General features: G+C 41.9%; 1 protein-coding gene across 5 annotated transcripts in view; it reads left to right on the forward strand.

Moving 5' to 3' along the window:
- Positions 1-27,760, forward strand: part of arid4a (AT-rich interactive domain 4A) — a 125,412-nt gene that overhangs the window by 6,572 nt on the left and 91,080 nt on the right. For all 5 annotated transcript variants that reach the window (XM_078562703.1, XM_078562705.1, XM_078562704.1 and 2 more), the window contains exons 3-4: positions 25,210-25,320; positions 25,445-25,510. In XM_078562703.1, coding sequence (XP_078418829.1) covers positions 25,210-25,320; positions 25,445-25,510 — 177 coding nt within the window. The remainder of the gene's footprint in view (positions 1-25,209; positions 25,321-25,444; positions 25,511-27,760) is intronic.

The following is a 27,760-nucleotide window of genomic DNA, read 5'->3' on the forward strand; positions in this document are numbered from 1 at the left end:
GTGACAACAATTTCAAATTCAAATCCGATCTCAGCTCTTGAGTTTGAGATGTAAACTCTAAAGGTTCATGTTATTGTCCTATGATTGCATTCTCAAGACTTATAACACCATCCTCTTCTTGGGCTAGCTAAAGACAAACCTAGTTTTTTTTTTTCTCCACTACTGAAAGTCTCCGAAAACTTCCCTAGCCCTTCCACTTTAACCTCCAACTACAACAACTTGTATTTACATTTTATATAATAAAACGTCCGAAGGCGCTTCACAGAGGCATTATGAAACCAAATATGACGCTGAGCCATGTAAAGAAATGTTAGGTCAGCTGACCAATAGCTTGATGAAACAGATAGGTTTTAAGGAGTGTTTCGGAAGGGAATTCCAGAGTTTAAGGCCCAGGCAACTGAAGGCATAACCCCTAATGGAGTGATTAAAGTCAGGGATGCTCAAGAGGTGGGAATTAGAAGAGCACAGATATCTTGGGGGTGGGGTGGCTGTAGGGTTGGATGAGATTAGAGAGACAGAACAAAGTCAAGCCAGAGAGCAATTTGAAAACAAGAATGAAAGTTTTGAAGTTGAGGTGCTGTTTGACTGGGAGCCAGTGTAAGTCAGCGGACACAGGAGTGATCAGTAAATGGTATTTGATGTGAGTTAGGTCAAGGGCAGCAAAGTATTCGATAACTTCAAGTTTATGGAGGATAAAATGTGGAAGGCCAGGAGTGTTTAAGAATAGCCGAGTATAGAGGTAACAAAGGCATGTTACGAGGGTTTCAGCAGCAGAAGAACTGGGGCAGGGTAAAGGCGGGCCATGTTACAGAGGTGGAGTAGGTGATCTTAGTGATTTTGGATATATAGTTGAAAGTTCAACTTGGGGACAGATATGACACATTGCAGCCTCAGACAGTTGTCAGGGAGAGGGATGGAATCGGTGGTGCAGGAGTGGAGTTTATGGTGGATGGAACACAATGGATTCTGTCTTCCCAATGCTTAATTTGTACAAGTGAGATCATACGCTCTACTGTTACAGTCCCGTGTGCCCATCAGACCACCCCCTCCGGCTTCCTTGTGCTGAATCTTCATCTCCCTCTCGTTTCCCTCCTGTTTCCCCTCATGCCTTCTCCAAACTGAACTTGTCCATGGGGCCTGCCTCTCATTCTCTTGACCTCATTCCCATTGAACACCTGACCTCCAATTTCCTTTCCCAACCTTAATCTTTAAAATGTTGTAAGTGGTTTCCTTTCTTCAGGGACTTTCATCTCTCCTTTTCAAAGCTGTTGTCAACACCCCAACCTGTCAAACAGAAAAAGCACTTGAGCTCAGTCTTTTCTCCCCTTTCCTGTCCATCTTCCCCGCAACTGCTGTTTGAATCTCTCCAAAGAGACATTCATATGAACATACATACAAAATAGGAGCAGAAGTAGGCCATTTGGCCCCTCGAGTCTGCTCTACCATTCAATAAGATTATGGCTGATCTGTTTGTTTTTCGAGTTCCACATTCCCATCTACCCCCGATAACCTTTAATTCCCTTGCCTAACAAGAATCTATCTGTTTTAAAATTATTCAGTGACCCCACTTTCACTGCTTTCTGAGGCAGAATTCCAAAGTCACACTTTGAGGAGAAAAAAATTCTCCTCACCTCTGTCCTATAAGGGTGACCCCTAATTTTAAAACAGTGCCCCCTAGTTCTGGACTCACCCACAAGAGGAAACATTGTCAAGACCATTCAGGATCTTATATACTTCAGTCAAGTCACCCCTCACTCTTCTAGACTCCAATGGAAACAAGCCCAGCCTGTCCAACCTATCTTCATAAGACAACCTGCTCATTCCAGGTATCAACCTAGTAAACCTCCTCTGAACCGCCCCCAACGCATTTACATCCTTCCTTAAGTAAGGAGACCAAAACTGCGCACACTATTCGAGATGCGGTCTCACCAATGCCCTGTATAACTGAAGCATAACGTCCTTACTTTTTATGTTCAATTCCTCTCGTAATAAAGGATTGCATTCCATTAGCCTTCTTGATTACATGCTGTACCTACATACCAACTTTTTGTGACTCATGCATGAGAACACCTAGATCCCCGGCACCACAGAATTCTGCAGTCGTTCTCTGTTTTTTTATTTTTCCTGCCAAAGTGAACAACTTCACATTTTCCCACGTTATACTCCATCTGCCAGATGTTTGCCCACTCACTCAACTTATGTATATCCGTCTGCAAACTCCTTATGTCTTATTTACAACGTACTTTCCTTGCTTTCTTTGTGTCGGCTGCAAATTTAGCTACCATGCTTTCACTCCCCTCATCTGAGTCATTGATGTAAATTCTAAAAAGTTGAGGCCCCTGCACAGACCCCTGTGGGACCCTCCTAGTCACATCCTGCCAATCAGGCAAAGACCCAATCACCACACCCTCAATGTGTCTCTCCACACACACACCTCCACCCCCCCCCCCCCCCCCCCCCCCCCCCGGCCCCACCCACCTTAAACCAGTTTATATTTCTCCCATCTTCTAACTATGCTTCAGTTCTGCCGAAGGGCCATGAAGGCTCGAAACGTTAACTGATTTCTTCTCCGCCGATGCTGCCAGACCTGCTGAGTTTTTCCAGGTAATTCTGTTTTTGTTTTGGATTTCCAGCATCCGCAGTCGCTTTTAGCTTTTTGTTTTTACCCATTTATGTATCCTCTGCTTTCTGCCAGCCAGCCAATCCTCTATCCAGGCTAATATGTTACCCCCTGCACCATGAGGTTTTATTTTCTGCGATAACCTTTAATGTGGCACCTTATCAAATGCCTTCTTGAAATCCAAGTACAGTATGTCTACAGGCTGCTCTTTATCCACAGCACATGTTACTCCTTCAAAGAACTCTAGTAAATTGGTTAAACAAAACCATGCTGACTCTTCCTGATTGCCTTCTGTTTTTCTAAGTGCCCATCTCTTTAATGAGCAACTCCAACACCTTCCCCACAACAGATGTCAAGCTAACTGGCCTATAGTTTCCTGTTTCCTGCCTCCCTCCCTTCTTGAATAGAGGGGTTATTTTGCTACTTTTCAGTCTGATGGAGCCTTTCCAGAATTGAGAGAATTTTGGAAAATTAACACTGATACATCTACTACCTCATTAGCCACGTCTTTTAAGACCCTAGGATGAAGTCCATCTGGACCCGGAGACTTGTCAGTCCGCAGCTCCCAACAGTTTGCTCAGTACCGCTTCCCGAGTGATTGTAATTTCACTAAGTTCCTCTCTCCCTTCCACCTCCTGATTTACAGCTATTACTGGAATGTTTTTTATACTCTCTAAAGTGAAGACCGAAGCAAAATATTTGTCCATTTCATCTGCCATTTCCTTTTTATCTACTATTATTCATCTCTGCCACAACACTGAAACAGCACCAGTCCAAGGTACAGATGACAAGCTGTGTGATGTGATGGATTATCAACTGTTCTGCAACTTTGGCCTCATTCAATCACACCATCCTCCACCAGCAACTTTCTTGCATTGTCCAGCTCATTGGGATTGTCCTCACTTAGCTCTACCTTTGCTTATCTGATTGTAGCTAGACTATCGCCAGCAGTGGCTCCTCTACCTGCTTTCACACTGTTGTCCCTACAGGCCCCGTAGAGTCTACACCTGGCTTAATTCAACAGGCCAGGCTGCATCTTTGGAGAGAAACAGAGTTAACGTTTCAGGTTGAGTGACCTTTCATCAGAATCATTCTGATGAGAGGCTGTTTGACCTGAAGTGTTAACTCTGTTTCTCTCCACAGAAGCTGCCTGAACTGCTGAGTTTTTCCAGCATTCTTTTAAATTTCAGATTTCCAGCATCCACAGTATTTCGCTTTACTATACCTGGCTTCTTCATTTAAACACTACTCAGCACCAAGCCAGCTTCCATGCATAAGCTGAATAGCTGAAAAGTGTGAATGTTGACTGCATCACCTGTGATCTCGCCACCTCAAACTTTGTACACTTAGCATCTATTCCAACCCTTTTCAAGACGATTGTGAGAACATTAATGGGAGCAGAAGTGGGCCATACAGCTTTTTGAGCCTGCAATCATGGCTGATCTTTGATCTCAACTCCACTTTACTGTCCAATCCCCATTTCCCTTGATTCCCTTAGTCTGAAAATCTACCTATTTTGGTCTTGAAAATACTCAATGACTGAGCATGCACAGCCCTCTAGGACATAGAATTCTAAAAGTTCACAACCCTCTGAGTGAAGAAATTCCTCATCTCAGTTGTAAATGACCAGCCACTTACCCTAAGACTATCGTGCTTATTCTGGACCTTTCATCTGGTGGAAACAGCCCCATAGCATCCATCTTGTCAAGTCCTCTCAGAATCTTAAAAGTTTCAGTTAGATCATGCCTCATTCCTCTGAACTCCAGAAAGTATAGACCTATTCTACTCAATTCAATAAGGCCTGATTACACTTTTTGTGCTCTGTCCTTTCATCCTCATGTGCCCCAGTCCACCAAAGCTGCCTATTTTTGCCTCTATCATCACCTGCCTTGAGCTCAGACCACTTGCCACTGAAACTGACATCCATAAATGCTCAACAAAAACAGAATTACCTGGAAAAACTCAGCAGGTCTGGCAGCATCGGCGGAGAAGAAAAGAATTGATGTTTCGAGTTCTCATGACCCTTCAACAGAACTGAGTAATATTAGGAGAGGGGTGACATATAAGCTGGTTTAAGGTGGGGGGAGAGAAGTTGGGGGGTGGGTGGGGGGTTGTAGGGACAAGCAGATAATCAAAAGATGTCACAGACAAAGGAACAAAGAGGCGTTGAAGGTGGTGATATTATCTAAACGAATGTGCTAATTAAGAATGGATGGCAGGACACTCAAGGTACAGCTCTAGTGGGGGTGGGGTGGAAAGACTAACAGGGCATTAAAGGTATAGATTTAAAAATAATGGAAATAGGTGGGAAAAGAAAAATCTATATAAATTATTGGAAAAAACAAAAGGGAGGGGGAAGAAACGGAAAGGGGGTGTGGATGAAGGAGGGAGTTCAAGATCTAAAGTTGTTGAATTCAATATTCAGTCCGGAAGGCTGTAAAGTGCCTAGTCGGAAGATGAGGTGCTGTTCCTCCAGTTTGCGTTGGGCTTCACTGGAACAATGCAGCAAGCCAAGGACAGACATGTGGGCAAGAAAGCAGGGTGGAGTGTTAAAATGGCAAGCGACAGGGAGGTTTGGGTCTTTCTTGCGGACAGACCGCAGGTGTTCTGCAAAGCGGTCGCCCAGTTTGCATTTGGTTTCTCCAATGTAGAGGAGACCGCATTGGGAGCAACGAATGCAGCAGACTAAGTTAGGGGAAATGCAAGTGAAATGCTGCTTCACTTGAAAGGAGTGTTTGGGCCCTTGGACGGTGAGGAGAGAGGAAGTGAAGGGGCAGGTATTGCATCTTTTGCGTGGGCATGGGGAGGTGCCATAGGTGGGGGTTGAGGAGTAGGGGGTGATGGAGGAGTGGACCAGGGTGTCCCGGAGGAACGATCCCTACGGAATGCCGCCGGGGGGGTGAAGGGAAGATGTGTTTGGTGATGGCATCATGCTGGGGTTGGTGGAAATGGCGGAGGATGATCCTTTGAATGCGGAGGCTGGTGGGGTGATAAGTGAGGACAAGGGGGACCCTATCATGTTTCTGGGAGGGAGGAGAAGGCGTGAGGGCGGATGCGCGGGAGATGGGCCGGACACGGTTGAGGGCCCTGTCAACCGTAAATGCTCTCCTGGTTGACCTTCCATCTCCCATGCTTCATAATGTTGAGCTCATCCAAAATGCCAGAAAACTGGTTCCTGGCTGAAGCAAAGAATGGTAGGTAGCAATGAATATCTCCAGGTTCATGTAGTCTCCTGGGGTACTTCTGATTACATGGACGGATTGGTGAGAAATATTAGAAATTTTTTCCCCGAATCAGCTATTAGCTTTTTAAAAATTTGTTTTTATCGTGGCAAGTCTCTTGACGTGATACATAAGGCAGATCAACTGGATGGAATAGCGTGGATAGACCGACTGTCTTTTTCATTGAGTTGCATTGAGGTTGCAGCACAAAAACAGGTCATTTCATCCCAAATAGTATATGTTGATACCTCCTGTCATCCTGCTTCATCTAATCCTTTCATCCGATTATGCTTATCTAGTTTCCTGGTAAATGTGCAAGGAAATGTTATCCTCAACTACCCCTTGTGGTATAGCATTGACATTCATACCATTCTTTAGATAAGGAAGTTTCTCTAGAATACTCCGTTGGATTTATTAGTGGCTGAAATTCATGACCTCAGGTCTTGGACTTTCCCACAAGTAGAAACATTTATTTTATGCCTCTGTGTAACCTACTCCTCCTACAAGCTTTTGAGATCTTTGCAGTCCTCCAATGCTGGCCTCTTGTGCATTCCCTAAATCCCTATGCTTGTCTTCCTCTCTGTTCCCCTTGAAGATGCTCCTCTTTGGCCAAGTTTTTGCTTAACTGACCTAATATTGCCTTATGGGGCTTGGTGTCAAGTTTTGTTTTATAATGCTCCTGTTAAGTGCCTTGGGCTGGTTAACCGTGTAAAGGCACTATAGAAATGGATGTTCTTGTCTACTCTACCAAACCTTTTCATTGTCTTGGTGACTTTGATCAGGTTATTCTTGATCTTTCTCTTTTCTAGAGAAAAGATCCAAAGCCTGTTCTGCCTTTCCTGATAAATGCATCTTAGTTCTGATATCGTCCTTGTTTCCCTATTACAATCTTGATGACACTAAAGAAATAGTTCATTGGCTGTAAACTGCTTTGAGATGTCCTGTGGTCATGAATGGCACTTAGATAAATGCAAATCTTTTTTCCTTTGAATCTTTTTAGATCCTTCTCCAATCCTTTATTATGTTTTTTATAACATGGAGATCAGAACCATGCTCAGTACTCTTGAGTGTGGTCTAACCAAGGCTCTATTCAAGTTTAGCATGACTTCCCAGTTTTCCACTACTATCAGTCCAGAAATGAATCCCTGTGCTTTATTTGCTTTTATGGCCTTATTAGCCAATGCTGCTGCTACATTTAATGATTTGTCTATCTCTAGATCATAGGTACACAGGAACAGGAGTAGGCCATTTAGCTCCTGGAGCCTGTTCTGCCATTCGCTGACATCATGGCTGAAATGTGACCTAGCTGCATATACCTGACTTTGCTCCATATCCCTGAATGGCTTTGGTTAACAAAAAACTATCAATCTCAGATTTAAAATTAACAATTGATCTAGCATCAGTTGTTGTTTGTGAAAGGGAGTTTTAACCTTGTATCACCATTTGTGTGTAGAAGTACTTCTTGATTTCACTCCTGAAAGGTCTGGCTCTAATTTTCAGACTATGCCCCCTAGCCCTAGACTCCCAGCTTTCTTCCTACTTACTCTTTCTATGTCTCCTAATACCTCAAACTACAATCAAATCACCCCATAACTTTCTAACTTCCAAGTTTGTGTAATCTTTCCTTATAATTTAACCCTTGAAGTCCAGGTATCTTTCTGGTGAATCTGTACTGCATTCCTCCAGAGCTTTAGAAGGATAAAAGCAAAATACTGTGGATGCTGGAAATCCAAAATAAAAACAGAAAATGGTGGGAAAACTCAGCAGGTCTGCAGCATCTGTGGGAAGAGAAACAAAGTTGGTGTTTCGAGTCTGTAACATTAACTTCGTTTTTCTCTCCACAAATACTGCCAGGCCTGCTGAGTTTTTCAACCATTTTCTGCTTTTATGAAGGATATATTGGCCATGCCCAGAACTGCTCACAATACTCTGAGTGTGATCTAACCAGGACTTTGTATAGCTGTAGTATAACTTGTATTCTTGTCCTCTAAATATAAAGGTATCCCAGTATCCCATTAGACTTATTATTATTTTCTATACCTGTTCATGACTATGTTCCTGGACACTCAAGACTCTTTAGACCGCTACACTTTCTAGCTTTTCACAATTGAGAAGATATTCAGCTCTATCCTTGATCCATAGCGGATGGCCTCACGTTTGTCTGCATTGAAATTCCATTTGCCACATTTTTGCCCACTCACTTCTTCCGTTAAAACTGATGAAGGTCATTGACTTGATGGGTTAGGTGGAATTTAATGACTCCACCCCAACCCCTCAGAGGCAGGAGAGGATCGGCCAGGAAGGTGTGAGGTGGAGACCCCAACACTTTTTCATCTCTAAGATAAAAGCAAAAAACTGCGGATGCTGGAAATCCAAAACAAAAATAAAAATACCTGGAAAAACTCAGCAGGTCTGGCAGCATCTGCGGAGAGGAACACAGTTAACGTTTCGAGTCGTTATGACTCTTCAACAGAACCATACGGACTCGAAACATTAACTGTGTTCCTCTCTGCAGATGCTGCCAGACCTGCTGAGTTTTTCCAGGTATTTTTGTTTTTACTTTTTCATCTCCCTCTGATTAAGTCCGGGGAATGGGAAGACTTAATGGTTTTTCCGCCCTTGGAATCCTATCAGTGCCAGGCGGGGCACTCACCACCCAGGAATACTGCACAGCAAACTGGGTTTGCCCGCAGCCTTTTCGGGGTTCCCTGGTTCTCGGGTACTCCTATGTCCAATTGAGGGACACAGCATCGGGAAGTGGGGGACCTGAAGGAACCCCCTCCCCTGCCTTTGCTGCCGATCCCCCATCCCTGGGACCTACACCATGCCACACTTAGCTGACTCTGGAGGATCCATCGGCAAACCTCTGCTTAGGCGCCAGTGCAATATTGACAGTGGCCACTGCTACCGGTGGTGCTGCCAGTACCGGAAGCCGCCAGCCAATCCCACTAGAAGGTTCCAGGATTTAATGTCCCAGGAATCCTCGGAGGCAGTGTGTCTGCTACATCAGTTATGTACTTTATTCTGTCCTGGAGATCAAGTTGATGGCCACCCATTTTCATTGTGGAGGTCAATGTCACCAACCACCCCCCACTCTCAAAACCTGGCTGCCCACATTAAATTCTGCCCATTAACTCTGTTTCTCTCTCCACAGATGCTGCCTGACCTGCTGCGTATTTCCAGCATTTACTGTTTTTTCAGATTTCCAGCATCTGTAGTAATTTGCTTTTGATTTAATCTGTTAGTATCTCGTATTCCTTGGCTCCTCTAGCCTATTCAATATCTTATTACCCAACTAGTAAGTGGCCTCTTTATTCTTGCCAAAATGCACCAGCTTACGCCTGTCAGTAATGAACTTTGTGGGAGTGTGTAATGAGGCCTGAGTGCAACAAGATACTAGTGCTTACTGGGGAATTTGGTGCAGAGGGGGAAGGAGGCACTGCTTTTTGTTTCTCTTTTTCAGTCTCCAGAAGCTGATGAGTGTTCAAAGCTTAATTAGGTGAGCAGGTAGGAGATTGATTGCTGAGTTTTAAGATTTTATCCCTCTGAACAGGGGCAGTAGTTTAAACTGATACTGAGGAGATATAAGTACTGCGTTAAATTTATAGCTTAACTAGTTAAGGTAGTTGGTAAACTACAGGTAACAATTAAGTGATATTTATAAATTTGAAATCTAATTAGCTTTATATAACACAATAAAGATGGCAGGGCAGGTGATGTGTTGCAGCTGTAGCATGTGGACACCAGTGTGATCTAGAGCAACCAGATCTGCAGTAAATATCTGCAGTTTCAGGAAGCTTTGGTCCAAACCCGGACAAAAGAGCTGAACTCAGGAGGTGAGGTGCGAGCGACTACCTTTAACAGCAAGATAGCATTTGACCAAGTGTAGCATCAAGGAGTCCTAGCAAAACTGGAGTCAATGGGAATCGGGGAAAATTGTCCAGTGGTTGGAGTCATACCTGGCACTAAGGAAGATTGTTATTGGAGGTCAGTCATCTCAGCTCTGGGACATCACGGCAAGAGTTCCTTAGGGTGGTGTCCTGGGCTCAACCATTTTCAGTTGTATCATGAATGACCTTCCCTTCTTCATAAGGTCAGAAGTGGGGATGTTGGCTGATGAATGTTCAGCACCATTTGTGACTCCTCAGATACCAAAGCAGTCTGTGTACATGAGCAGCAAGACCAGGAGAACATTCAGGCTTGGGCTGATAAGTGGTAAGTTACATTTGTGCCACACAAGTGCCAAACAATGACCATCTCTAACAACAGAGAATCCGACCGTTTTGCCCTGAAGTATAATGGCATTACCAATGCTGAATTCTCCACTATCAACACCCTGGTGGTTACAATTGACTAGAAACTGAATTGGACCAGCTGTGTAAACATTGTGGTTACAAGAGCAGGTCAGAGGCTGGGAATTCTGTGGCAAGTAACTTGCCCCCTGACTCCCCAAAGCCTGTCTTCCATCTACAAGGCACAAGTCAGGAGTTTGATAGAATACAGTCCACTTGCCTGGATGAGTGCAGCTCCAACAACATTCAGGAAGCTCGACGCCATCCAAGACAAAGCTGCCCGCTTGATTGACACCCAATACCCCGCTTTCAACATTCACTCCCACCACCACCGATGCACAGTGGCAGCAGTGTACCATCTACAAGATGCACTGCAGTAACTCACCAAGGCACCTTTGAAAAACATCCCAAACCCATGACCGCTGCCATCTGGAAAGACAAGGACAGCAGAAGCATGCAAACACTACCACCTGCAAGTTCCCCTCCAAGTCACGCACCATCCTGACTTGGGAACTATATCACTGTTCCTTCACTGTCACTGGGTCAAAATCCTGGAACTCCCGACCAGCACTGTGGGTGTACCTACACCATGTGGACTGCAGCGGTTCAAGAAGGCGGCTCACCATGACTTTCTCAAGGGCAATTAGGGATGGGCAAGAAATGCTGGCCTTGCCAACAATGCCCGCATCCCGTGAAAGAATAAAAAAAAACTTCAGCTCAGAGTTGATGAGCTGGAGCCTTGACATCCTTCCTAAAATGTGGTGCCCAGAATTGAACATAATAGTTTACCTGTGGCCTAACCTGTGTTTTTATAAGGATTGTACTCTACTCCACTGTTAATAAAGTCGAGGATTCCAAGTGCATTTTTAAAAATGTCTTCTCAGCTTGCCAAGTTTCATGATACTGTTGCGCCCCATTTAAAATTGTACCGATTAGTTCACATTGCCTCTTCTCAATTTTTTTCTAGCAAAATGTAGCACTTCATGCATTTCTGCATTAAATTTCATCTGCCACGTCCCTAGAAATGTGACCAGGTAATCTGTTGTACTGAAATTGGTTAACAATTTTTGATATTGGTTACCAATTTTTCTCTATCCTCCTAAAATCTCTCATTATGCTCCTTAGTGTTAGTGTATTTCTGAGTTTTGTACCATTTGCAGCCTTTGAAATTATGCCCTTTAATCCCAAGTCCAGCCATTAATATATCTCAAAAAGAACAACAGTCCTAATACTGACCTCTGGTTGACACCACTGTGTACTTCAGCCTGAAAAGCAACCAGTCACACTTTTTTTTCTGTCCCTTGGTCCAATTTTATGTCCATGCTCTCATTGTCCCTTTCATCCCTTGGGCTTTAATTTTGCTAGCAAGTCTGTTATGTGGCGCTTTGTCAAACACCTTTTGAGTGCCTACATACACAATATCAACTGCACTACCCTCATCCACCCTCTTCGTTACTTCATCAAAGAACTTGAACAAGTTAGTCAAACGTGATTTGCCTTTAACAAACCCATGCTGATTGGCATTTGAGAAAGTATGGACTGATGAATGAAATTAATTTGTTTTGGACTATTCCTAAAAGGCTCCCCACCATTGATGGTGGGACTAACTACTCAGTCATTGCTAGCTTTAATCCCTCCCCCTTTTTAAACGGGTGTAACATTTAAAATCCTCCAGGCTATGCTGCATTAACTTTGCTCTGTTTTTTGCCACAAAATAAAATAATGTCTAAAATTAAGTTTATTTGTTTAGAAATAAGTTGTACAGTACAAACAAAAATATATTTGTAAAAGGCTGTTGATGATCCATTTTGGTGTGTAAAAATTGCTTAAGTTTGATTGTACTTTGACTTCGCCAACATGCTCAATTGAATTACTGTCTTGTACATGTCAAAACATTACACGATTCTGTAATGTTACTGACTTTGGGTGCTGCAGGTGTTGGGCTATCTTTTCCCTCAAGAAAAACTGATTAAATTTAAAACGTACAATCTATAGGCACTTTACAGTGTAATTATAGTTTTTTTTAATCCACAGCCTTGTTATGATTAGGAATGGTAGATATTCAACCACAACCCTCTTCAAATTTTGCATCGAAGGGGGAGAAAGAACTTGCGTTTAGTTATAGACTTTCATAAGCCCAGGACATCCCAAAGCACTTTACTGACAATTAAGTAGTTTTGTTTGAAGTGTAGTTATTGTTCTAATATAGGAAACGCAGTAGTCAATTTGAGCACAGCGAAGTCCCACTAACGGCATAGAAATGTGACCAGGTAATCTGTTGTACTGATATTGGTTTGGGAATAAATGTTGGCAAAAATGCCAGGTAGAAGTCCCCTGCTGTTCTGCAAATAGCACCATGGGATCTTTTATGCCTACTTCAGAAGGCAGTTGGGACCTTGGTTTAATGTCTCATCAGAAAGACGGCATCATGCTTTTTTATCTCTTTCCCTTGGCCTCTTACTTCTCTACTCCTGTCAGTGCTCCCTTCTTTGACTGAATTACAAGTGTTTCAGCAGAAAAGGCCATTAACTCCTCTGCATGTGCCACCTATTTTATTCTAACTCTGCTCATCTCCTTTGATATCCCACTCTTTAAAGCCATAATCTAAGTAACTTTTTTCAAGAATGTATGCACTTGCTTCGATGATGGTCTGTAGCAGAGAGTTCCAAATGGTAATCAATCATTCTGTTAAAAAAAATTACTTTTTTATGACCTCCTTGAATACTTTGCGATTACCTGAGATTTGTGCCCTTCTTACCATTTCATTGACAAGTGCAAGCACTCTAGCATCATCTACTGCAATGTAACCATTTAAAATCTGAAAAGACTGATCAGCTCATACCTTAAACACTTCGGTGGCAGTGAAAAAGCTCTGATTTCTTCAGTGTCTTTCTGGCTATAACCCTATATCTCCAATAACAGTGTGTTAAATGGATTTGTGTAAAAATATTTTCATCTTTAGTAAAGTTAGTTTTATTAATACAAAAGCAAAATACTCAAGATGCTGGTAATCTGAAATAACAGAAAATGCAGTCCACACTCACCAGGCCTGGCAGCATCCATGGAGAGAGAAACAGTTGATGTTTCCAGAGTATGACCTTTCACCTAGTTTTATTAACATTGGGATAGGCAAATTATTTTCTTGTCGGGTGTTCGCCTTCACAGAAATTCTCATGTATTTGTAGGCAGAATGAGAAAGTGGCTGCTTGTTCCGGTGAAGGTTTCATAATAGTCTGTTATAATGCACTTTAGTTATAATGTAGGTGCTTCCATAGTCACTACAGTGCCGTAACAGACATTTGGCTCAACAGGCCTATGCCGGTGTTTATGCTCCACTTGAGCCTCCTCCCATCCTCCTTCATCTAACCCCATCAACATAGACTTCTATTCGTTTCCCTTCATGTTGCATGGATCTTTCTAATGGCTGCAGCTGTTATTGAGAAATCTTCATTCTTCTGTAAATCTGCAGTAACTAGTAATAGTTGTGAGAGATTGTTCAGTGAATTTGTACCTATTTCTAAAATGCTTACAAATTTTCCAAGCATTTCTTCAGTCCTTACCAAGCTATAATTGATTTTTTTCTTCTCCTGTTTTCACCCAAAAGTGGAAAAAAAGTCACCACAAAAATGCAAACCTAGTCTCTTCTTTGTATGATCTGCTTGACTTTAGCTAAACAATTTGATTCACAAAGGAATTTTTAAGATTGAAACAATGATATATCATAGAATCATGGATTGATACATCGCAGAAGGAGTCCATTCAGCCCATCATACCTGTGCCTGCTCTTTGAAAGAGCTATCCAATTAGTCCTGTTTCCCTGCCCTCTTCCCCACAGCCTTGCAAATTTCCCCCTTCATGTTTTTATCCACTTGTTTTTAAAAGTATTGTTGCATTCGCTCCCACCACCTTTTCAGGAACTACATTCCAGACCATTACAGTATGTTTTTAAAAAAAGTCTCATCTCACCTCTGATTCTTTTGCCAATTAGCTTAAATCTTTGCCCTTTGGACCTTTCTCTACTGGAAGCAGATTCTCTGGATTTACCCTATCAAAACCCAACATAGTTTTGAACACCTCTCTTAAATCTACCCTTAAGGAGAATAATTCCAGTTTCCCTAGTCTAACCATGTAGTTGTTTTGAATATAAATTATTGTATATACTTGTAACTTGTGTCAGTGGCTTTTCAGAAATGGTTACCAGATGTCATTTCGGAAAAATTGTACTATCAGTTAGCCCCCACTAAACCTAAAACACTTTGTTTTTGTTGGTTGAGAAATGAAGACTGTTACACCTATTATTTTTCCCCTGACCCCCAAAAAAGGGAAAACTGATGAATTGGACTGATCAGCAACCCTAGGGCACAAATACATTTTGTAATATTTTTCCTTTTCCCTGTCAAAATTTTCTTTTCTACTTTTGCTTCTGTAATAACCTGTCCTCTAACTAAACAGTAAGCTTGCTCCTGGGATGCTGGGTGACATGCAAGAGCAGCATGTGTTGACTTTTAGTTTTCTTCCCCTTCCTCACTCCTTGTGAGGAGACTGCTCAACTGAATGTTTCACAATGACTGAAAAGATAAACTTCAGCGTCACCATGCTGACGCAGTATTGATGAATTAATGTTTGGAACTACCTAGTTGTCTTGTCGAAAGTTCAGTGAATTATCAGAAGACGGAATAACTTCTTAAATAACCTTGCATATATTGGGTTGCCATGCACACGAGATGATATGCATTCTCAACCTAGCACATAACATGGCAACATAGATATATGGCACAGAAAGAGGCAATTCAGCTCATCATGTCTGTGCCAGCAGAAGAAAAGCTATCCAGCCTAATTCTATTTTCCAGTTCTTGATCCTTAGCCTTGTAGATATGGCATCTTAAATGCAAATAAGAGTGTTTTTTAAATGTGATGAGGGTTTCTGCCTCTACCATCCTTTCAGGCAGTGACTTCAGATCCCCACCACCCTTTGGGTGAAAGAAATAATTACCCTCCACTCCCCTCTAATTCTTTAACTTTAAATCTATGCCCCTGGTAACAGAAATTGGCCCTTCCTATCCACTCTATCTAGCCCTCTCATAATTGTATACATCTCAATTAAATCTCCCCTTAGCCTTCTGTGCTCCAAAGAAAACAAACCCAGCCCATCCAGTCTTTCCTCAAAGCTAAAATTTTCCATTCTTGGCAATATCCTTGTAAATTTCTTATCTACCCCCTCTAGAATTTTTTAAAAAATACACAAATTTACAATTCAGAGCCATAAAATTAATCGTTTCTAATCAAGATTTACAGTAGAGTTCTGTTGGACCAATATTTTGTGATGAGTGAATTTTAGCCAGAGGTGGAACCTGTTGCATCAAAATGTCTATTTTGTGTTTCTGTTGTAATTCAGTAATATGCCACCCAAAAGATAGTGGAGAAAATTATTGTTTGTGGGATTGAGACTTATGTATTAGCATGGATTATCGATTGGTTAACAGAGTAGGAATAAACAGGATATTTTCGGGTTGATAAGCTGTAACCAGTACCACAAGGATTAGGGCTTGGGCCTCAACTTTTCATAATCTATATCAATGACTTGTCAATGAACCATATGCAATGTATCCAAGTTTGCCAACAATATAGAGTTAAAAGGAGAAGTAAGCTGTGAGGAGGACTCAAAGAGGCTGCAAACTGAGAACATGAGAGAAGGAATATAATGTAGAGAAATATGAATTTGCCAACTTTGTTCAGTAAAATACAAAAGTAGAATGTTTTTCATTTGGTGTGAAATCTGTGAAATGTTAGTACTCAGAGGATCTGGCTGTCCTTGAACACAAAGTGAACATGTGATACAGCAAGAAATTAGGAAGGCAAACCATATGTTAGACTTGGAATATAAGAGTAAAGAAGCTTTGCTGTAATTATAGAGGTCTTTGAGACCACACCTGGAGCTGTGAACAGTTTTGGAATTGTTACCTAAAGAAGGATAAATTTGCTTTAAAGGGAGTGCAGCAAAGGTTCAATACTGATTCCTGGGATCAGGGCATTGTTCTGTGAAGAGATATTGAATAGACTAGGCCTATATTTTCTTCAGCTTAGAAGAATAAGAGGTCATATCATTGGCACATATAAAATTCTTAAGAGGCTTCATACTGTAGATGTTGGGAGGATGAGTTCCTTGGCTGGGGAGTCAAGAACTAGTAATCTCAGAATAAGGGGCTGGCCATTTAGGATTGAGATGATGAGAAATTTCTTCACTCAATAGGTTGTGAAAGTTTGGAATTCTCTATCCGGTAGAGCTGCAGATGCTTAGTTGAAGAATATAAGGATAGTGTGGGAAGGTGGAGGTCAGGTAGAAGATCAACAAAGGTCTTATTGAATGGAGGAGCAGGCTCGAGGGGCCAAATGTGGCTGACTCTGAAATTCCCTCTGAAATAGCCCAGCAAGCCACTCAGTTGTATCAAACCGCTACAGAAAATTGGATAAGGAATGAAACTGGATGGACCACCCGGCATCAATCTAGGCACTGAAAATGACAATGGCAAACTGGGCCATGTCAACCCTGCGAAGTCCTCCTTACTAACATCTGGGAGCTTGTGCCAAAATTGCAGATTGCTGTTCCTTCACTGTCACTGGGCCAAAATTCTAGAACTTCCTCATGGACTGCAACAGTTCAAGAAGGCAGCTCACCACCACCTTCTCAGGGACAATTAGAGATGGGCAATTAATGCTGGCCTAGCCAGCAACATCCACATCCCGTGAATGAATACTTTTAAAAATGGCTCTGTCCTGCTCCTATTTCTTATGTTCTTATAACTAGTTTTCTTTTGAAATATTACTACAAGTTATAAAATGTGTTTTTGCTGATGCATAGTTGTCTTCAGTCGTGTAATCTGGTTTTAAAGTAGGCATAGCCATCATTATTTAGAATTATTGGAATTGGGTAGAGAAATGACAAAGTAAATCATTAGATGTGTCAAATAAATAAAACATAAGATGTCTTGATAGATTAGACGGAGGAGTGAACATTGATTACATTGGGAAATAATTTGTGGCTGTAGATTTTGGATAGTTTAGTGTCTTGTCAATGTGAAAGTGAGCTGTCACTTCCGAGGCAAGTTTTTGATGCAAAAGTTGTATTTGCCATTTCTGATTTGTTAGCTTCCTGGTTGATTTAGTCCTCTATGGTTCATGCAAAATGCATGCAATTCACTGAGTTGAAGATCTGAACCCTCATTTTCAACATTGACTGAAGAAGTGTTCAGGTAGTGGATATTTTAGAGTGGTTTAGGAAGCCACTTTCTGGACTAAAGATAGAATTGCTTCTCTTTAGCTGATGTCCATTGTGTTTCACATAAAGTGTTTCTATGTATCAATTAACATATTAAGAAATAGAAGATGTGCTGTTTTGTTAATTGGGAATATATTTGTTTTGAGAAAGGAGATGGAGTTCTGTTATAATTGTGTTTTGATTTACTTTTTGGCAGAAGCAATTTTCTCGCATATATTCAGCAATTCTTATGGTTGGGGAAACGCTTTATAGTTCAATGTCAAGGTTAACAATCCATTCAACAGCTTCAGCTGCTGCATTGTGAATGGTCGTGATGCTTCCAGGAATGGATCTCTCGGGGCAGGAGTTCAGTATGTGGATGATGGTCTTACTTGGATGGCCGTAGTCCCATTTTGAGCTGTTCCTTATATTCCACTTTTGGAACAAATGTCCACATTTTCCCTGGTCCATCCTCAAGTGGTTGAGGGTTGTCCAAATTTTCTGTGAAAGGTTGAAATCTTGGACTTCACCACTTTGATCAGTTACCAGCTTTTGGCTGGTGATGCTTGCAGTCAACCAAAGCCTTGGTACTCGACGAAAATGCAAGCATAGCTAATTCATGTTTTAAAGCCCAAGTCATATACTGAATTACAAAATCTCTCCATGCTCGAAGGATTCCTCATGTAACTTCAATAAATACAAGTTATTGATTCACTCATAACTAAAAGGAATTTCAATCTATAATGTAGGTTAAATGTACAAGGAAAGTGTTCACCATATAATAAGATGGCACTTGTGTGTGTTTCAGATCCAGGTGTATGAGTGGTAGAATGGAAAAGCAGAATATATTTTAAAGGGTTGAGAGACTGGTATATGTTGGTATTTGTAGGGACCTGGGCATTCTTGTAGACAAATCAAATAAAGTTAACATGTAGGCACAGCAAGTAGTTAGGAAGGCAAATTGTGTGTTTTTCTTTAGTGCAAGAGTATTTTGGTGAGATCACATCTTGAGTGCTACGTACAGTTTTGACCCCCTTACCTAAAGAATGGTAAACTTGTCTTAGAGGGGGTACAAGATAGGTTCTTTAGATTAATTCCCAGGGTGAGACAGCTGTACTTTGAGGACAAGATTGAATAGATTCTCTGGAGTTTAGAAGAATGAGGGATATGAACATTCTTAGAGGTCTTCACAGGATAGATTCTCAGAGGCTGACTTCTTGACTGGAGAGTCTGGAACTTGGGGTCATAGTCTCAAGATAAGGTGTTGGCCATTTAGGAGTGAGTTGAGGAAAAATTTCTTCTCTGAAGTGGTTGTGAATCTTTGGAATTCTCTATCCTAAAGGGCTGTTGTGGTCAGTAATTGGACACTAAGGGAATCAAGGAATATAGGGATAGAGTGGGAACGTGGTGTTGGTTTAGAAGTTCAACCATGATCTTAATGATGGAGCAGACTTGATGGGCTCTATGACCTCCTCCTGCTCCTATTTCTTATGTTCTTGTAAGGTTTGGACCTGTCATTTTCAGAATCTTCTTTGTCTTTGTGTATCAGGGCTGTTAGCAAAAGGCATCAATTCTATCATGTCTCGAATGGAATCTAATTCCACTCAAATGATCTTTGGAAAAAAATATGTTGTCATATCGTTTGCGTTCATGGGTCAAGGTATTTATTTCCATCTTCCAAGAAGTGATGTAAAGTACTGACTGTATGAATCCTTTGGATTCAGCAAATTGGTTGCGATTGATATGGCATTTTTCTAAATCAACTAATACTTGACAAAATTAAACTTAACGATCTGGCTACAAAGCATTTATTTAATACTGCACTACTTAAATTTTTTTTTTGAAGAACTTCATAAAACATGTGTAGGATGTTTTTAGTCTAGAGTGTGTTAGATGGGAAACGTTATGAGGCTGTCATTGTCACCTTAACCATGAGCTGTGTTGCTGTGTAATGCCCATCAGTGTGGTGTTCTGTTAGAATTGAGAAATATGGGTGACTCTTCCATTTTTCAAATGTGTTTTCCCCTGGTGGATGGTCACAACCTGCATTGTGTGATTTAGTCATGTGAGAGCTGGACATATTTTACTTTCTAATAGAGAAATACCATACGTAAGAATTTACATTCATGTAGAATGAAGTTTGTGAGAAAAGCAGTATTACATTACTGAGTTAATAATTAGATAACTTGAGCTAGCTTGTCTCCTACAATAAATATGTTACTTTTATGTAAGAATTATAAATGGTCATTGTGTACATTAAATGCTACCCTACAGATTCCTTGCAGACCTGCAGTGTGTAGGAGATACTAAGATGACAATCAAAACAGAAGTGAACTTCCACAGAACTACAAATTTAATTAAATATATTTTGGAAAACAAAAGCTGAATTCTTCAGTTGGCTATTATGTGTACTGCTTGTGAGACAGGTAGCTGATTACAAAGCTGAAGAACAGGATTGCTAAGCTATGCTTCTTCACTTGCATCTAGATGTGGTTACACTTTTAATGTTGGCAAATTGTTGTCTTGAGTTGGATCTTTGAAATGTAACAGTTTAAAAATGACACCCAAAAGCTTCTGGATGCTTAACTGACCATCTGGCATATTTTAAAGGTTTGCCTTAGACCAATTGCTGTTCTGCAACAATGCAAAGTCAGAGTGGTATGAGACTATCTCTTGGAGGAAAATATGATTACCTAATGATGAGGGTTTAATTATCTGGGTGACAACTGTTGTGTAGTAAAGCAAATAGGGGACACAGTACTCTGTTCCCATTTTATCTTCTTTCCTGAAGGCACGCTAGATATGGTTCTCTGGAAGTCAGCAGCTCTCGTTCCTTGCATTGTTTTTATTCATACGCGGGATGTGGGCATCACCAGCCAGGCCCATCTCTAATTGCCCTTGAGAAGGTGACGGCGAGCCGCCTTCTTGAACCACTGCAGTTCATTTGGTGTAGGTACGTTCACAGTGCTGTTAGGAAGGGAGTTCCATGATTTTGACCCAGTGACAGTGAAGGAACGGCAATAAAGTTCCAAGTCAGGATGGCGTGTGGCTTGGAGGGAACTTGCAGGTGGTGGTGTTCCCACGCAATTGCTGCACTTGACAACCTAGGTGGTAGAGGTTCCAGGTTTGGAAGTTACTATCTAAGGAGCCTTGGTGAGTTGCTGCAGTGTATCTTGTAGATGGTACACACTCCTGACACTGTGCATCAGTGGTGAAGGGAGTGAATGTGTAAAGCAGTGAATGGGGTTCCATTCAAGTGGGCTGCAATGTACTGGCTGATGTTGAGTTTCTTGAGTGTTGTTGGAGCTGCATTTTTCCAGGCAAGTGGTAGAGTATTCCATCACATCTCCTGATTTGTACCTTGTAGATGGTCAACAAACTTTGAGGAATCAGGAGATGAGTTACTCACCGCACAGTTCCTAGCCTCTGACTTGCTCTCATAGTCACAGAATTTATATGGCTGGTCCAGTTCAGTTTCTGGGCAATGGTAACCACAGGATGTTGATTGTGGGGGATTCAGCGATGGTAATGCCATTGAATATCAAGTGGATATGGTTAGATTCTCTCTTGTTGGAGATGGTCATTGCCTGGCAATGGTGTGGCATGAATGTTACTTGCCACTTATTAACCAAAACCTGAATGTTGTCCAGGTCTTGCTTCATATGGACACAGACTGCTTCAGTATCTGAGGAGTTGCGAATGGTTCTGAACATTGTGCAGTCATCAGTGAACACCCCTACTTCTGACCTTATGATGGAAGGAAGGTCATTGATGAAGCAGCTGAAGACGGTTGGGCCTAGGATACTGCCCTGAGGAACTCCTGCAATGACGTCCTGGGACTGAGATGATTGACCTGCAACAACCACAACCATCTTCCTTTGTGTTAGGTATGACTCCAACCAGTTGTTAAGATATGGCAGGTGGTATTTGCAAGGCTGACCAACTCCACAAGGGAAACTTGGCCAAGCTATCATAATGGTTTTGGCTATTTGTATTTATTACGAGAAGGTTTGTGCACTGAATTCAGAAATAATGAGTCCGCTTACATCTTAAGAGATTTTAAAAATTAAATTAAAACATTTATTAACAAAAGAAAAGAATAAAGTATATACACAGGATTACAATTACATGGTTACTTAATATTACAACAGTTCCCAAAATTGCTAGTTAATCAAACTCCCAACTACCCACCCCCTTTAAGGCAACAGTCCAAAATAGATTTTAAATTTGTAGAGACAATCCAGCAAGATTACCACACACACCCACTCAACAGTGGAATTCCAAAGGCTTTTAACACAACTTTGGTTACTAGAACAGCAGATTTCTGCAAAGTGGCTAGAGGCTTTTCCCCAAGTCTGTTTCACTTGGTTGCATCTATCAGATCTTGCACAGCCACACCTCCATAGCCTTCCAATCCTTCCTTAAATATATTTCTTCCTCTTTAATCTGTAAATCCCATTGTTACCCCATGTCTTTGGAATTTACCTTTCCCATAATATAAAAATCTTTAATGTTGTCATTATGGCTGGCACTTTTGGGAAAAATCAACGTAATAACCTGCTTTATTTGTCTTGTTAATTGTAAACATCCTACCATGTCTCTTTGAAAACCAAACACCTCTCCACTTATCTTAAAATGCAATTTTCATTCACACCCTATCTGCTGACTTTACCCTAGCTCACTCATTAGCATTTCAAATGCCCTTTTACACCTTACTCTGTTGATAATTTCAACCCTGCAGTCTATCTGTCTCTAATTTTTTAAAATCAGCCACACAGACAGAACCAGCCACACACACGCACAAACATAAGTCTACTTTACAGTACCCCACAGTAATATTATGAAAAATGTGATAGTTTTGTGATACAGTGGGGAGATTTCCCTGTGATTCCCATTGACTTCAGTTTTGCCAGGGCTCCTTGATGCCACACTCTGTCAAATGCTATCTTGATGTCAAGGGCAGTCAATCTCAACTCACCTCGGGAGTTCAGCTCTTTTGTCTATGTTTGGACCAAGACTGTAATGAGGTCAGGGGCTGAGTGGCCTTGGCGCAACCCAAAATTAGCATCAGTGAGCAGGTTATTGCTGTGCAAATGTCGCTTCATAGCACTGTCAACAACCCCTTCCATCACTTTGCTGATGATCGAGAGTAGACTGATGGGGTGGTAAATGACTGAATTGGATTTGTCCTACTTTTTGTGGGCAGCACATTCTTGGGCAATTTTCCACGTTGCTGGGTAGGTGCCAGTGTTGTAGCTGCACTGGAACAGCTTGGCAAGGGGTACAGCTAGTTCTGGAGCACAATCTTCAGTACTATTGGCGGAATCATATCAGGGACCGTAGCGTTTGGGAGTATCCAGTGCCTTCAGCTATTTCTTGGTACCACGTAGAGTGAAATGAATTGGCAGAAGACTGGTAAGTGTGATGCTGGGGACCTCGGTGGGGGTGGGGAGGGGCTGAGATCATCTACTTGGCACTTCTTGCTGAAGGTGGTTGCTTGTCCTTTGCATTGATGTGCTGAGCTCTCCCATTATTGAGGATGTGGACATTTGTGGAGCCACCCCCTCCTGCTAGTTGTTTAACTGTCCACCACCATTGACAACTGAATGTGGTAGGGCCACAGAGCTTAGATCAAATCCATTGGTTGTGGGATCTCTTAGCTCTTGCATGATCTGTCATAAATTGTTTGCTGTGGCTCACTGAGCAACACCCTTGCTTCTGAGCCAGGAAGTTCCAGGTTCAAGTAAAGCTCCAAAACTTCAGCACAAAAATCAAGGCTAACATTCAGAACACACGGAGTGCTGTACTGTTCAAGGGGCTGTATTTGGATGAGACATTAGACCAAGTCCCTGCCTCTCCTTGAATGGTGGACATAAAAGACATCATGGCACTGTCTTGAAGAAGAGCAGGGCAGTTATCCTCAGCATCCAGATCAATGTTTAAAACTCAATCAACATGAAAAGTACAGATTATCTGGTCATTATTACATTGCTGTTATTGGAGCTTCCTGTGTGCAAATTGTTTGCCGTGTTTCCTGTATTACCACAGTGACCACATTCATTGGCCCTAAAATGCTTTGAGACGTTCATTGGTCATGAAAAGCATCATGTTAATGCAAGTGGTTCTGTGTTTTGTGTGATCCTGGACATGAATGTTAGCTTTATCCATTTACGGGTGTGGCAAAGCCTATGTAACTGTATGAAGGTAGAAAGAGGCAGAACTAGTTTTAAAAATATAAATAAGTACGTTGTGCATTTGGTGTAAGGCGAAAACTGGGGGTAGTTAATTTTTGGTGTAAGGTGAAAACTGGGGGTAGTTAAACTGGCTGCATGACATGATGTGCCTGAGTTCCAGAAAGTGGCTTATGTTCGACTGCCATACAATATTACTAGAGTAAAATCTCGATGGGTCAAATCCCAGGGGAACTGCCTCCAAATTAGTGTTAAGCGGAGATTCATGATAGCTGAGGAGGCCCCATGCCCACATGAATGCGTCTCTTTGTAACCTGATATGCCTACAAATGCAGTCTCTGTCTAAAGCAACAGATTCATATCCAAATGAAAAACCGTAAAGCAGTAAATGTGTGTGAAAAAGTCTTTATTCAATTTGTTCACACCTTACAATGACCTGACATAGTAAAGGGCCGAGGTTTGCATTGAAAATTGCCATTCGTTAGCTCCAGAAAAATCTCTGTCACTTTCTTCTGTTCAGCGTGCTGTCTTCGCTTGTGCTCGATACAGTCCACCATGTCGTCCATGTAGTCAAACAACTTTTCAATGTTCTTATGCTATGAAATCCCGCAGTATCTCTACGGCCTTTGCGGCATTGGCTAGGGAGACAGGAAGATGAACGGGCAGGCATTCACCGGACTTTTAAGGGTCATCAGCCTCTTTGGGGCCCCATGGTTTCGCGCTTTTGTGTGGTCTAACTCCACTCTGGTTAGCGCCATCATATGTCAAGCGTAGACAATTTCGGGTAGCCCAGAGTTACCTGTGTGGAACTTTGGCTCGTCATGGGCGTCGTTCTATGGGATTTGCTATTCTGCTGTTGGGAATGATTCACGACTTTGACATAACTGGAATTTTGTGTCATCTGAGTTTGACTCACCGCGATTTCACTGTATTCTGATTAAACCAGGGAAATCTTGTTTGGATGCTGTAACCGTCATCTAGTTGTTGTTCATTCAGCCTGGAAATGGGGTTGCCAGAGGACAAAGTCATGAATTTGTATTCCAATAGTAGAGAGTTTTAAAGTGCCCTAAAACTAGACTGACAGCAGCAGATTATGTTTCTGTCAGATGGGGATCACAAATTCTGTTTTCAAGTATTGCAAATAAGAGTTAGGAATTTTTTCCACTTATATATTATAGGAAGACAAAGGCACATTTTTATTTTTCAGCGACATAGTAGGAACTGTGCATTTTCTTCCTCCCGCTTCCTGGTTCAAGCCTGGAAGCATTGAAAGCAATTATTGGGTACTGCCCTCCTTCCTGTTGGTTTAGTTAGCAGCAAAGATCAGACCTAGGATCTTTCTACATCTCAGTCTCCCATTTATCAATGCATTGACCAATGGAATTGTCAGTGGAAACCATATTCTTGAATTCCATAATAAAAACAAGAAGTTCTGGAATGACTCAGCAGGTCCGGCAGCATCCGTGGCGAGAGAAACAGAGTTGACGTTTCGAGTCAAATGTGACTTTTTGCTTTAATTTTATTCTAGAATTCCATATTTGGGCCAATTTTGGATTTTCCACATTACACTTTATTGGATCTGCTTTGCCTTAATTTATGACTTGTGATTGATTGTTTTTATAATTTACAGGCAGCTGATGAGCCTGCCTATCTCACAGTGGGGACAGATGTCAGTGCCAAGTACCGTGGTGCCTTCTGTGAGGCAAAGATTAAGACCGTGAAGCGACTGGTAAAGGTTAAGGTATGTTCCTTGCTGTTCATCAGAAATCCATTCCTTTATTCAGCCACTTTTCTCCTACTATAATACTTTGTTGAGGGGAGGTTTCAGTATGCTAAGTTTACTTTTGTTATGTCATATTATCTAGGTGATCTTTAAGCATGATAGTTCTACACAAGTTGTCCAGGATGACCAAGTGAAAGGGCCATTAAGGGTATGTATTACTTTTCACTGATGTTCTGCTTGAATTCCTCCAAGCTAAAGCTTACATTGGTGCAGAAATGAACCTATCATCAGACTTTCTCTGCGCTTTCTTTGCCAGTCTCCCAAGATTTACCTTATATAAACTACAACTCATGCAAAATTGCCACTACTGTTAAGTCCTGCTCTCCTATCACATCTGTGCTCACCAATCTCCACTTAGTCTCAATTTCCCCATGTATAATGTTAGATTTAAGAAGTACAAGTTGTTTAATACCTCTTCAGCCCAGAATGCTTAAGACCGAGGCATTCCTGGATTTCAGAATTTTATGGATTATAGAATAACATTAGAATGCCTAACTACAAGTTTGTGAATCAGATATAAATAAGTACCTGAGACATAAAATATGGCAAAAATTAGTGTTAAGACATCGAAGTGCACATTTTCAAATCCATTCATTTGAAAATGTGGGCTGATGCAGTCGGGTCCAGAATAAAATTGAGCATCTTCAACAGTTAAGCAATACACCTCTTTATAAATGCTTTTTAAGGCTTTAAATCCCAATGCATTCATAGAACAGTAAGTGCTCGCTTAACAATGTAGCTGCATTCTTGAAAAGTACAACCTTAAATGAAATAACAATAAGTGAATCAGGTTTTTCCTTTATAACCAATGTAAAAACTGTAGCTAGGTTCTGTAGGACTTTCCTCATCAGAAAAAAACATGAAAACATTATACCCTGTAAGTTGAAATACTTTAGATTGCGAAATTCCCATAGTTCTAAATTCACATCCACAAACATTCACTCCCTCCACCACTGATGCACAGTAGCAGCAGTGTATATCATCTGTGGGGGAGGCGATGGCATAGTGGTATTGTCACTGGACTAGTAATCCAGAGACCCAGGGTAATGCTTTGGGGACCCGGGTTTGAATCCCTCCATGGCAGATGTTGGAATTTGAATTCAATAAAAATCTGGAATTAAAAGCCTAATGGTGACCGTGAAACCATTGTCGATTTTGTGAAAACCCAACTGGTTTACCAATGTCCTTTAGGGAAGGAAATCTGCTGTCCTTACCTGGTCTGGCCTACATGTGACTCCAGATCCACAGCAATGAACAAAGGCAATAAGGGATGGGTAATAAATGCTGGCCTAGCGAGCGACGCCCACACCCCATGAATGAATGATAAAAAAGATGTGCTGCAGGAATTCACCAAGGCTCTTCAGACAGCACCTTCCAAACCCATGACCACTACATCCTAGAAGGACATGGGCAGCAGATAATGGGAACGCCACCATCTGGAAGTTCCCTTCCAAGTCACTCACCATCCTGACTTGGAAATATATTGCCTTACCTTCACTGTCGCTGGGTCAAAACCCTGGAACTCCCTTCCGAACAGCACTGTGGGTGTACCTACACCACATGGACTGCAGTGGTTCAAGAAGGCAGCTCGCCACCATCTTCTAAAGGGCAACTAGGGATGGGCAATATGTGCTGGCCCAGCCAGCGAAGCCCACATACCGTGAATGAAAAATAAAAAATAAATGAAATAACGTTTGAAGTAAGATAAATTTCAAAATATAAAAAGTATTCTGACTTTTGGTACTCACCTCCAGCTTGCCAACCCTCCGACTCCCTGCCTCTCTCCTGTTCAGCGACCCCACCCCTTGTCTTACTGCCTCTTCAGTTTGTTGCCCCTCCTACTCCCTGACCCTCTGGCTTGCTGCCACTCCCATTCCCCAACCCTCCGGCTTGACGGCCCTCTTAGTCATCGCCGATTGTGCTTGCCGACCCTCCCTTTTGCTTAGACCCCCTCCCCCACCTTGGTGCTGCTCCTGCAAACTGCTTTCCTCCCCCGAACCCTTTTTGTGAGTGAGGTCTTGCGAGGTGACTGGCAAGAGGCAGGAAGAACAGTTTCGAGTTGCTGGATTGCAGCGGTAAGCTGCAAGCTTAAAAGGGGGACAAGAGGGAGGATCAGTAAGAGGGAAGGTTGGCAATGACCGGAAGGATCAGCAAGAGTGAGGGTCAGCAGTGACCGGGAGGTACAGCAAGAGGCAAGGTCGGCAGCAATTGGGAGGTTCAGCGAGAGAGAAGATCAGCAAGAAGGAAGCTCGGCAATGACCGGAAGGGTCAGCGAGAGGGAAGGTTGGCAGCGTCTGGGATGGTTAGCAAGAAGGAATGTTGTCAGTGACTGGAAGGGTGGGCGAGAGGTAAGTTTGGCAAGAGGGTGTGTGGGTGAGAGAAAAAGTCAGCAGCAATT

Source organism: Cetorhinus maximus, chromosome 18, assembly GCF_964194155.1.
Source record: "Cetorhinus maximus chromosome 18, sCetMax3.hap1.1, whole genome shotgun sequence".
NCBI classification, from domain to species: domain Eukaryota; kingdom Metazoa; phylum Chordata; class Chondrichthyes; order Lamniformes; family Cetorhinidae; genus Cetorhinus; species Cetorhinus maximus.